The 13247-nt window shown below is 40.6% G+C and overlaps 1 protein-coding gene across 3 annotated transcripts in view; it reads right to left on the bottom strand.

The window, feature by feature from the left end:
* Positions 1-13247, bottom strand: part of scube3 (signal peptide, CUB domain, EGF-like 3) — a 77409-nt gene that overhangs the window by 53371 nt on the left and 10791 nt on the right. For all 3 annotated transcript variants that reach the window (XM_085782506.1, XM_085782505.1, XM_085782504.1), the window contains exon 2: positions 2780-2902. Coding sequence is in view for 2 of the 3 variants with exons in the window: in XM_085782505.1 (XP_085638631.1) it covers positions 2780-2902 (123 nt within the window). In the remaining variant the exon portion in view is untranslated. The remainder of the gene's footprint in view (positions 1-2779; positions 2903-13247) is intronic.

The following is a 13247-nucleotide window of genomic DNA, read 5'->3' as shown; positions in this document are numbered from 1 at the left end:
TCATCAGTGCTGGTATAGCTGAAACTGAAGAAATGTGACACATGAATGAAGGAGCAGAGGCAGGAGGATACAGAGAGATTGCAGATTGGCATGACAGTCTGAGTGGAGTTGTCTGCTATGGTTATGATGATGGTTGCAGGGCCCATACTGAGGAGACCTAGACAAGGTGGATTGAGAACACAGCGCACTTCCACTCAGCACTTACTGGCCCATTTAGGGCCGATGATCCTGGATGTTCAGCTCCTCTTTGAGGCTGCCTCACTCAGGGCTTAATTGGACTTGACAGCAGAGGGATGGGACTGCAACAAAGAAACACTCTGCTGCTCCCGGCCTCTCTGCTTCCCACACAGCTATGTCATTCCCCCGATCGCAGCGCACAATCACTCATCACTCCCCCTCTCCTCTCTGAACCTGAGCAAGACGCAGCCACGCTAATGTAAACGTGATCCTCTTCCAGTAGCTCTGAAGTTTTGTTCCTATATATATCCACTACTGTGTATGTACTTGTCTTGTGGTCAAGCTTGTGTGTAGAAAAAACTTAAAGGGATAGTTCAACATTTTGGCAAATTGGCCCATTGCCATAATCGCTATAGTCATAGCAGTAGGTTTGTTACCTTTAATTGTCGGCGCAAGCTATTTTTAGAGCGGCGGAGCAGAGCCGCGAGCTGCTCAGAGCTACGCTACGGAGGCTAATGGGATTTCTTGGTTTCCCTCATCAAACTTATCAAATGCACAAAAAAAAAAAACCAAAACGCTCTGGTGGACAAGTTGTGACCTGCACATTCACCACGCTATGAGATAATAACAGAACGTTACCAGACAGAGTTGTTTTAGAGGCAAATTCATGCAAAATCGCTGATGCACGTTGCCTTCGGGGTCAGTTTTTCAGCAAGCAGCCTCTGTATTTGCCTCTAAAACAACTCTGTCTCATAACGTTCTGTTATTATCTCATAGCGTGGTGAATGTGCAGGTCACAACTTGTCCACCAGAGCGTTTTGAAGTTATTGGATTGTGTATTTGATGAGTTTGATGAGGGAAACCAAGAAATCCAACTAGCCTCCGTAGCGTAGCTCTGAGCAGCTGGCGGCTCTGCTTCGCCGTTCTAAAAGTAGCTTACACACCGACAATTAAAGGTAACGAACCTACTGCTATGACTATAGCGATTATGGCAATGGGCCAATTTGCCCAAAATGTAGAACTATCCCTTTAACTATGCAGTAGTAAGAATAACAAATATCTCATAAAACAAATTATGTCAAGCTTTTTCAGTGATGGCCGGTCGCGGGTCGCCATTGTTTCTCTTGTGTAAACTAAATCACAAAAACTGAGAATGAATTGTTTTTTGTTCAGAAGCCAAAGTAAAAGTGCCACCACCCTCCCTAAAAATCACATCATTCATTTGTGAAGCGTCGATAGATAACACATGTTTTAAAAACAATAAACCAATGGTAATAAAAAGCACTGTGAAAAACAATTGGGAGAGTGTGGAAATGAACTCAAATTAAATGTATGAAGCCGTTAGAATGAAAATAAATAATAAAAAAATCAAATGACCTTCAATAAACTTACCTGCACAATGATAAAAACCTGACCAGTGGAGGACGAATGAAGATGGTCCCATCTGGGGACGACATCCTGCTTCCACTCAATACGCCCAGATTATTGGCAACAGCCACACAGAACAAAGCTTTTGAGATCAATCACTAAAAGTTAAAACTCTAATCTGAACCACAGACTGCACAGGCACGAAGGTTGCTGAAGCACGACGGCTCCACACAAGTTGGAAACATGAGAACGTGTTCTTTTTTTTTTTCACTGTCTTCTTCATGCTTCGTGCCATCCCTGTTCAACACTAAAACGTACCAGCCTGGTTGCACACAGGACTTTTTGTGCATGGCTATTATTGCTAATTTCAACAGACAGTCAAACAGCGCTCTCCTCAGCTCAACTGACCACCAGTTACTTAAAACACTTTTGTATTTATTTCTTATTTTATCAGTGTTGCTTTTGAGTCTTTTTTTTTTTTTCAAAACCAAGTATATCAACCTTGAGGAACCATCAGCTGACCTTCAGTTCAATGGAAAGCCAACCTTGCACATATTTTACAACAGATTCAATAAAGCAAACTTTTTATAACCCACAGGCAGAAGGCCATGAAAAACACTCGGTCAAGTAAATGAAAGAATAATAATAGTAAGGAAAGAAATGACATTGTGAAATATGGTTTTGTAATAATACTAATAAAAATTGTGGGATATAATGATCCGGAGGCTTTGGGCACATTGAAACGGCTAGAAAAACAGACTTGTGTCTGACGGTCTACGAGGCCTGCCTCTGGCTGTGGAAATATCCCCGACTGCTTGGCAGGGCCTTTGACTGCCGTTTCAGCCGCTATCTTAATTCTCTCCTCTAACATGTGCAGGAAATTTACTGCTTCATTTCATCTTGTCACAAAGGAGAACTCTGCACCTGGCTCTCCCCTCTCTCTCTCCCCTCTCTCTCCCTCTGTCCACCGCTCACTCTCATCTCTCCTCCCTCTTCAGGAGAGTCTTAAAGCTAATGAGTTATGTTGAGTGAGACAGAAGCTCTTATCAAGCCTGTCACTGGCCCGGGGGGGGCTTATACATTCACAGAGATACGGCAAATCAACATGAGGAACGTGGCTTTTACTTCAGTGTACTGTAAAAATCCTGCCCCCATGCTCCCACAGAGGGAAACAGAAAGTCTGCGCCTCTAACCACAGGTGAAAATGAGCGCATTAATCCAATCAGACTTTTACCTTCACAATGTTTGCCATCCCCTTTATAGCCCGACTTGCAGATACATTTGTATGACTTCAGGGTGTTCTGGCAGATGGCATCGATGCTGCAGTTGTCAAGCGCCTCTGCACACTCGTCCACATCTACAAAGAAGGAAAGAGAGAGAGAGAGGGAGGGCGGTTAGTTGATGGAGCTGAAACTGCTTTGATAGCAGTGTCACGTACATACCAGAAATAACAGCTGATTTTCTGAATGTCAAACACCATGTAATTGATTGTGCTAACATTTGACCACTCGGACAAAAAAGACAGAATTCAAAGAGACACAAAGAGACAGAAGTAGAAATGAATACGGAGACTCGTATGAATCATGTAGTTTCACTTGATTAAATTGCTGCCTGCCATTGATCCCAGATGATGAACAGCCTCTTGTTTGTGAACATAAATAAATAACCACTTATTGATTGAGCTGTAGTGACCTTTCACTGATCAACTGGACATGTGGCTCTTAAAAAATGGTCATGTTGTTGATGTGAAAAAATATATAAGAGCCAAAAATAACAAGTATTAAAACAAGAAAGGTTGAACCACAACTGTCTAATCGGACACCTTCGTTGGCTGTTTTCTCTGTGTCCCTTCATTCCCATCATCTCTTTATTTAATTATGAAAAAACTACCAACAGCCTTCATTGGGCTAAAATGAAAACAAGATTACAGCATCAACAAAGTACAACTGAGGATGATTGATTTCGACTGTTTCATTTTGAAAGCATCTCATCAAAACACATCGAACAAATGTTGATAGTGGCACTACAAGCAACTCGAGACAATTCTTACTAAAGGGAACTGAACTTCACGTCAGTCCATACAAGATCTGTAGAAATATTTCAATTATTATAATTCAAAAACATTACTATAATGTGGCACATGACATCACATGCAAATATGATTCATCCTCTTGGTGAGATATTCTAGACTGGAGCAAAGTGACTCTATCTGGCTGACATTGTCATGTTAGCATAGAAAACAAACTGCACCAGCAGCATCCACTGAGCTAATTCTCAGTTTTAACATGTAATGTGCAGCATGAACTTCAACCAGACGAGAATGCCAAATTCCTGACACCTGGCTGGCACTAATCGCCCTGAATATCTGATAGAGCCGGAGATAAAATAGCTCAGTATAAAAGTGAACTGTTGTGAAACCGCTGCACTGAGTTTGAATGATAAAAAGGGGGAGAATGTGAAAAGATAAGAATGCAAATGGATTTAACCAAAAGTATGATCTGGTTTGCCTCATTGGAGCCCCTAATCCCACCGAATCCCAGTTAACTAGCCCAGGTGTTTAGGATTACCCCACTGCACACAGGGGAAGGGCAGCTTAACAAGGTTTACATAGCTTCCAGTATCCACTCTTATCACAAACGCTCTGCAGGAGCCGGCTGATCCCACTGGGAAATGACCTGCAACCTAAACCCCTGAGCTTAGCATATTGCCTATATCTGCCTGTTCCTGGAGGACATGAGGTCTTCTGTGGAAAAAGGAGGACAATGACAGTGCAGAATTCACTATAAAGTTTTTGGGCAAAACTATGTATCACAAGAACCGCATCTAATTCGCCCAAGACAACACCTTCGGGCAAACGCAGTGGAAAACATCACAATAGCAGTTTTATTAATGCTGGTATTACTCCAAGAGGAACACAAAGCTGCCTTTAGTTGGAGAGTCACGTACATAGTATACTCCTCCTCCTGCTGCTATTATGTGAGTTGAACAAAAAGTTTGCAGATGTTCCAGTGATGATGACTGATGACTGTGTGAAAACCATTAATCTGACTCAAGGTTAGGTTAGGTACTGTAGGACTGACAGCCTAGAGCCATGCCACTGGCTCTGAGAGGCTGTACTTTCAACTAAATACTAACATCAATGCTATAGCTCTTCTTGCTCTCAGTGACATTAGAGAGCTGAAGTGAAACCAGAACTCACAGAGTTTTCTCCCAGAATATAATCTCATTGATTTTTAACCAGGACCAAACAGTACAGTATATGCTCCAACGTTGCAGCAACTCTGATACTGTTTGTCCAATATTTCTCTTTTGCCAAGTATCATTTCCCATAATCCTTTAGGCCATCGCAGGTCAAATGTCACAATCTAACAAAGGAGGCAAGTTCAGACAGGCGAACACACTGAATGACATAAACCAAGTTGCAACTATGGATGGATCATAAGAGGTGGATAAGAGACACAAAAGGTGCTGCCTGCCCACTCGCTGCAAATAAAAAGTTAAGTTTTCTGGCCTCCAGGTTTGCTGAGAAAGTTTAACAGATACAGTATTTTATGGATTTAAAATTCGGTGATAAGTGACCTTGTTTGCAGTTGGAGGTGTTACTGTCAAAGGTTTTTTACTGACATCTCCTTTATGCTGGTGGTCAGACAGGTCTACAGTGAAAATCCTTCTTGTTGCACGACCCTGAGTTGTTACACTGCATCATGATTTCTTAATAAAAGTTTTAAGATTTAAGTGCCCAGTACATGTCAGTTTTTCTAATGTATTTTCATATAATACGGGAAGTAAAACCATAGGAATAGGATATTTCAAAATGACGTGACAAAAATGCTGAAATTTACAGAAGCTAGTGGAGCAGAGGTTCAGCCAGATGTGACGTCACAACTCAGCTCTCTAGGTTTAAAATGTAGTATACAATGCATTCCTACTTTGGCATGAAAACATGCAATATTTGTTGTAGCCTATCAGAAGCATTATACATCTTACTGCAATGTAGGTCGACAATGAATGCATGTTCTTAATTTTATGTTAATCCATCCAATAGTTGTCTAAACCGTTCATTAAAGAACTGAAAATGTCAAATTCATGGTGGTGCCGGAGGAAAAATCGGTGGATCACAAAGCATTTTAGTGATGCAGGAGCTCCTCAAACCTCCTATTGATTTATATTATGTGAGGACAATATGAATTCACCTGAGGAACAGTCTGGGACCTTCCTCCTTGCAGTCCGTCTTCCAGCGTAAGAGCAAGACAGGCCGTGTGAGCAAGTGTTTTTCAGCAGAGGACGTATTAATCACAACAAAATATCTGTCTTATTGTCAGGTTTCTTTGTGCCAAGTCTCCGTGGTAATTAATATTCATTATGACAGAAACTCAAAGAATCCTTCTTTTCATCTTGTTATTAATGTTTCCATCTGGAGCATCAGTTCACTTTATCTTTCCAGTCTGCAAGGTTGTCAACTCTCACTCTTTTACTTTGACACACATACACACACACACACACACTCTTGGGCTCACACACTCCCATTTTCCCATCTCTCTAACTCGGCTGCAGTTGGAAACTTCAATTACAATTCAGTGAGTACATCAGTGTAACCTGTTAGCCCTATATGTGCTTACAAATATACACAGATATATGTGTGTACTGCAGAAAAACTGCCACTTATCTATTATTTTCCCTCAGCTCTGTTTTTCTTTCCTCTCTCTCTGTAGAAGATGTTGATGCTGTTGTTGCTTCAGGCTTTTGTTGAGTGCAGAAGCACAGGTCTAGATATTGAGCTGCGAGCATCTTTTATGTTAGTAACTGCCATGTTATGATACATAATAACATCAGTAAAAAAAAGATGACAGAGAGCAGCTTGCTGAGCATTTTGGGATGTAAAAACAAACAAAGCAGCAGACTATGTTTGGTAAAACCGCCTAAACCAGTGACATTATGTGACTAACTGTGCAAAAGCTACTCCCTCCACAAAAGTTTCCTTTGGCAGTTGGAAATTAAAACTAAAACTGCATCTTTGTGCAAATATTCCCGATTACTTCCTTCCTGTAGCACAGACACAGCACAAATAACACTTTACTTACAATGAATATCGACATGTGAAAAATAACTTAACAGCCTCTGTGCAAACTGTTTGTCGACAGCGAGGAACCTATTTCACTGAGATCCGGAAATTAACTGGGAAGCAGAGAGACAAAAAAGAAAAGAAAAAAAGGACATTAATGTCAAATGAACTTATGAGACTTCCACATTCCCATCGCTTCTGGTGTGAGCTCCACGAAATGAAATAAAAACACAAATAAAGAAATCCTGGCCCACAAACTACAATAATCCATGTCTGTCAAAGCATTGTTTAAAAAATTCCGGCCATAAAAATCACTGTGAGTGTTCCAGTGGACACATGGACAACAAAAGCTAAACATACTGGTCTTGTTGGAAACCCAAACTGCCTTTGCCATGGAAATAAACATGTCAGAATCAATAGACCCTTCGCTTCAGTCCTGAGGACGCTCCTCCGAGAGCTCAAAAAAAAAAAAAAAGAAAAAGAAAAAGAAACGCTGCCCTGGTAATTGACTCATGCCCAAGATGAAAAGATTGTGTTTTTCATTGAGTTTCTTTCATTCTTTTGCGTTGAGGAATCACAGTTGTTGGGAACAAGTTAAGGCAGTGGAGGATGAAGCCGACGCTTTGAGACAAGGATGAATAAACAAAGTCAAAACAACAAATCCAAAAGAAGAAAGATGTTGGGCAACGCTCCGATGTTTAAACTGTTTCCTGCGGGGAATGTGTCATTTTGAATATAGCTGCTGCCGCGGCTCTCCTCTGGTTCATGCACTTTACACACACGCTATTTGTGGCATATTAAACCCACAAAGTGCTCGAGTCTGTGTTTAAAGCCACTGGCATTCTTGGAATATCGAATATTGAATTCTTTGATTTTGTTGGATCGAACCAAGTTGCACAGTAATGAAGCATGTTTTCTCTCTCTCTGAAACCAATTTACATGACGCTCTATTCTATGCTCAATAAAACTTTCAATTTTGCCCCGTGTCAAACATTTAAATCCCTCAATGAATTGTTGCATGTTCGAGCTAATTTTTCATTTTCGGAGGGTGGAGGCAGGAATGATGCAGGCCTAAGTGGGCATATAAATGGGATTTATTATAATTGTATTAAATGTGCTGGATAAAACGCCCTTATTCCCTCAGAGATGGTGATTAGGAAAGTTACTCTGAAAAGCCATTCGTCCGTTTCTTCCAAAGCAGCACATGTAAGTCAGAGCTGCCAGCTAAGGGCTGCTGGCTGTGGAGGTGAGACCTTGTCAGAGGTGCTTTCCTCCCTGATTTATTGGAAGGCCCTGGGATAAGCAGTGTATTTAGCTGGGCCAGCTCGAGGGGGAGTTTGCAGGAATAAGACTCAGAGGGGAGAGCGCGAGTGTGTGGGAGAAGGTGTGTAGTTCAAACATAGGGTAATGTTTACTTTGAGTGTTGAGACCCTTGCTGTTTGCTTTGCCCCAACCCACCCTCCACCTCCACCTCCTCCCAGCCATCACCTCTCCTTTAGATACAGAAATAGACTTGAGTGGAGCTGGGACACCCATAGGTGTAGCTTTACTCGCACCGCCTGCAGCCAGCTCCAAAATAATTGTCAAAAATATGGACCAAGTGATGCATTCAGTCAGCGAGAGCAATAAAATATTCAGCTGCGTTTTTTTTCCCTCCCCTGACAGAATGAATGGGTGCAACGTTTGAACATCTGCGGTTACGCATTAGAGACAAAACACTCTTTCTTGACAAAGACATTTTCAGATGAAATCCTTCATTCTCATGAGCCCCTTGCGGGAGAGGAGGAAGGGTGCTGGGTTCAATTCCATAAAAAGGTGTTCTTAGGATCACAGTGTTTGTCATAGTGTGTGTAATTACAAAGAAACAAGTATTGTAATTATCCATCTTAGAACTACACTTACACTATACTTAGGGTTGCGGTTGAGCAGGATGGGGTTAAGGTCAGGATAATTACTTTAGGTTGAGAGCAGCAGAGTCTAAACGGCTATACTGTATATATACAAACAGTGACGCCTCCTTCTTGTCTTTTTAACATTAATGATCCGTATCATGTTCAAATTCAAACAACTTCCTTTGTTGAAAAAGCAAAAACAACGAGTCTGGAAATGTTTGCGAATTCACTCTGGATTAATCTGGAGTTGTTCTGGAGCAAATTCTTTCGAAAAATATATTTTTAAAAGAATGACAATTTCCTGTGTTTTTTTGTGAACTGCTGCACAAAAACTGCAGATCTGCAAATTAAAAAAATATGTTGAATCATTTTTTTCTCCCCTCTAATAGTTGATTCATTATGTTTACCGTCATGGAAAAATCCAGATTCTCAAAACCTGCAAATGTTGCAGATAAAAAAAACAAAAAGAACCACACAACACAATTTGCCTACAACCTCACCCAAAAAGTAGGTCCTTGTTCATACACTGGCGGCTTCAAGTTTCCATGTCAGGTTTGTGTAAGTTGCATCCACACTAGTGATGTTACATAATCATACTTGTATGTGTGCACTGCAAACTCCAGATTTAAGGTGAGCACAGAGGAACTTTCCGACTTCAGTATATGGACATGACAAGAGCCCTCTAGTGCCGAGCTCTGCACATGTTTATCATTCTGCACAGTGACACTCAAACATCCAACATTTCAGCAACCCTATATACAATATGTATGTGTACTACACACATTAAAATCAGCTAACTGCATGTGCAGACATCCAGCGCTGTTTATAGTCCACACTAATGTAAAGTGAAGTCAGTCGCTCCTTTAATCTGGGCGCCTGAGAGGAAGTAAGGACGAGGTTGTGGAGAGGACAGGAACTATGGCTGGCTGTCGCAACACTATCGCAGCACACTGTGAAAATGTCATGGACTTGTGTAGGACATGAGACAAGCCACCCAAACCCCACCCTCCCACCCCCTCAAACCCCTCAAAAAAAAAAAAAAGAAAGAAGTGGTTTTGATGAAATGCAGACGTCAACATTAACACAAAATTTAGCATCTCACCCCCTCTCCTGCCCAGATCCTCTAATGAAGGGACACAGTGTTGGCTGTCCAGCGAGGCTCTAAAAAGTTGTGAATAAAAATATCAACTGCTTCCATTCGGGATATTTACACTCATCCTTCACACACTCTAAATGTTTAGGAATCATGACCACTGACTGATGCTGTGCTTTCAAAAACTGTGATCACAACTTCAAAACCCTGGGTCCCTCCCTGCTTATGTCCACCAACCATGAAGCCTCAGATGGATCTGAGGGCGACGGAGAAAATGAACAGGAACATGCAGGCTGAGCTTCAGGAGAGCAACATTATGTTATCATGCCAAAAGACATTAAGGCTTTGCCCTGTTTACCTTCTCCCTGTGCATGCCATTTCTTCAATGCATGTATTACCTAGTCTCTTTTATGCATTAGTTCTGTGAAATAATGAAAGCAATTTGTTGTTTTTACATTAATTAAAGGTGCTTTTTTATGCCAATTCTGCATGTGAATTTCTGTTTATTCATGGAGTTTAGACAAACATCATGATGTCATCAAGGTCATCTTTGGTCAACTTGGCCGGCGGTACAAAACTGGAGCGATCGTTTGCAAAAGGGTGAAGAAGCATTTGTGAGACAAATACTGTCAAATGAAAGATGCTTGTCAATTGCATTTTGGGAAATGAAAAACCCAGAGAGGAAACTGAATGTCACCGACTGGACAAACAAGAGACAGGAGAGAACAAATCCATCACACAGGCAGAACCAGATAAGTGGGAAGCACAGCAGCACAGCAATAACTGTAGTAACCATCAATGAGACTATATTCATTTGTTCCAACCTTGGCTTCAAGGATTCTCACCATTCTTCTTTGATCTATTTCTGCTGAGTCGTCCTGCTTTGAAAAAGCGTAATACTTAATCACAGCAATCTGAAAACCTTTTTATTTCACCTTTATTTTATAAATCAATCATTTGGTCTATAAAATATCAGACGACAGTGAAAAATGCTTCTCACCTTCGGCATTATTTGACTTCATTACCACAGCTCTGATTTAACCTGCAATAATAAGTTTCCATCTACTCATTTTGTGCAAAGTAAATTCTCTGGGCAAGATAAAGTTGTCATTTGTTCAGTCATCCATCACTTCATTTTAATCAAAACCAGTGCCAAAGTCCTGTCTATATTCAACCAAATATTATGTTTTGGTGCACACCAAGAGCCACTGAGCTAGTTTCACCTCAGAGGATTACATAAACTATCCAATCTAGAAATTAAATATATACTTTTTAAATTTACAGTCAATCAAAAGTGGATGTTAGGGAAGCAAGCAGTGATGCTGTGATACTGTTTACTTAGTTTGGTTAAGTTTCCAAGATGTGGCTCAGCATCTTCAGTCCAAAATAATAATGCACTTCATTTTTTTTTTACTCTACGACTGTCTGCTTCTGTATTACGCAAACTCTACATGCGTAACTGGGATGTCCTTATTACAACAGCTCCACTAGCTCAAGCCAACACATACGAGATCTTTGTATTCACTTCTTCGACCTGCAAACGCCTGTGTGAGCCTTTTATAGCGTGTGTGCTTTCCAACAACAGTGACAGTGATGAGCCCGGAGACTGCAGAGTAAAGAGCGCGTGGACTTACCTCATGTCATTTATAAAACATCTCTAGAGGTAGTATCTACCGACTCGAGCGCTGAGAATAAATAAATAATAGCCATTCTCTGTGATTTTGATCATAGACCAACCATCTGGTGCTGTGCCTTTCCTTTAGCATGTGTGGCCTTAATAGACTATGACTCACAGACCTCCGGACCACCTCCAGAAGGAAAACACTTATTACAGTAATTAAGTGAATCATAGAGTAATACTAAGAGAGCACAGAGAGAGACTGACATGACACACTAAGTGTCGGAGGTCTAATTCATACCACTCTGAATAATTGAGCATAACTTGTAACCATTTCCCATTAGGAGCCGAAGTGACAAGCAATTCATTTGTACCTTTCAAGGGAGTTTTCATCTTTCTTGGCATGTGTCCTTCACTGTTAATGACTTCTTGGCCTCATGCAGAATATTTTATATGTGGGAAGGGTGGCACTTAGTCCAGCTGTGTACCTTATATTTATACAACCAGAGCTAACTGACATGACACTCTCCCCTCTGCACACAGCAATTACATTCATTGGTGGTTGCTTTAGCCAGATACAGTACCAACTATAAAGATGGCAACGTAGCAATTACAGCACAAGTGTGATATTTTTAGATGTTTCCTGTCAAACTGAGGTATAAAGTGAATGGTTCTCTGTGTAAGTGGTGAAGCAGGCATTAACTACTAAAGCCCAGAAAAGTGAAGTGCAGCAGGCTGGAAGTGACTGGACATATGCTTCATTTAAAATGCTGAGATGAGCGGTGCGTCAGGCATTGTTCACAAAATATCCAGGTTTAAGATTTACAGATATGGAAAGATAATGAAGATGATTATTTTCCATTATCGAGTACAAATGTATCTATGAATCGTTTCGTCTATGAAATAAAATACAACACAGACTAATACGTCAAACGTCAACTTAAAATCACACTTGACAGAGAAAAGTATCAAATCCTCACATTTAAAAAGGGAAAACCAGCAGCAGTCCTACAGTTTTCCTTCATGTCAAATAAATGGTTGTTGTTTCAGCTATACCATTATGATTATAATTGCACAGCTGCATAAATGTTATGCAGTCATAGTTGACATTACTTTGACTGCTCAACTTGTTGGTCTAAGTGTACCCTGCTGTTAATCAGTGCACCACCACGTCATGTCTGCCAACTCAAAACAGGCCTATATAATTACAAAAATATAATTGTTTTGATATTGTTTATCAAAAGAAAAAAAAGCTCTCATTGGTATAAAGCAATATGAAAAATGCAAATAGCTGGGAACTGGAAGTACAAAATATTAAACTGTGCTGATTATTATTTTCAAAATGAATCAGAGAAATATTAAATTTGCAATATCTTCTTGTTTGTTTATTTGTGTTTTTTCAGTTTTCTATATAAATAAAGTGAAAATCGCTGCGTTTTGGGCTGTTGGTTGAACAAAACAAGGAATTTTAGGATGTGGGCTCTCTTTTTCTATTTGCTATCATTTTATAGAAAATAGCAAAACAATCTGTGGGGCAATCGATAATGAAAATTATTGTTAGTTGCAGCCCATAAATGCCTGTATGATGGATAGTTAGAGTGATTTAATACAAAGGAGACATGAACAGTACTTGCCATTAATCAGCACAATAAGCTATTACAGTCTGCAATAAATATATATCTCTGGAGTTCAGCAGAGGTGATTAAACACCGCAGAGGGTCATATGGTTTTTCCTGTGCCTCTGTCCATTGAGGAAGTCTCAAATTCATCAGTGAAGTCATCTCTCTTTCTACCCAGAATGCATTGGCCGGGGCCCACCACATAAATAACTTGCCTTTTTTCTTTTTTCATCTGGATTCCTTGATGTATCGGGTTGGATTTTTCCATTACTAAGCAGAATAAGAGCATTTCCTTTCACTTCCAGCAGTCTCTAAAGCTGGCGCTCACCATCAGGAATGTAAACACACGCAGTCTGTAAACAAGGCTCTCTCTGACCCCCAACCCCCCTCCGACAACGCTGACCACCGCAGACCAGCC

Source organism: Trachurus japonicus, chromosome 7 (assembly GCF_045865225.1).
Source record: "Trachurus japonicus isolate A0001 chromosome 7, Traja_1.0".
Classification (NCBI taxonomy): domain Eukaryota; kingdom Metazoa; phylum Chordata; class Actinopteri; order Carangiformes; family Carangidae; genus Trachurus; species Trachurus japonicus.
The sequence above is the reverse complement of the archived record's forward strand: the minus strand, read 5'-3'. Positions and strand labels throughout refer to the sequence as shown.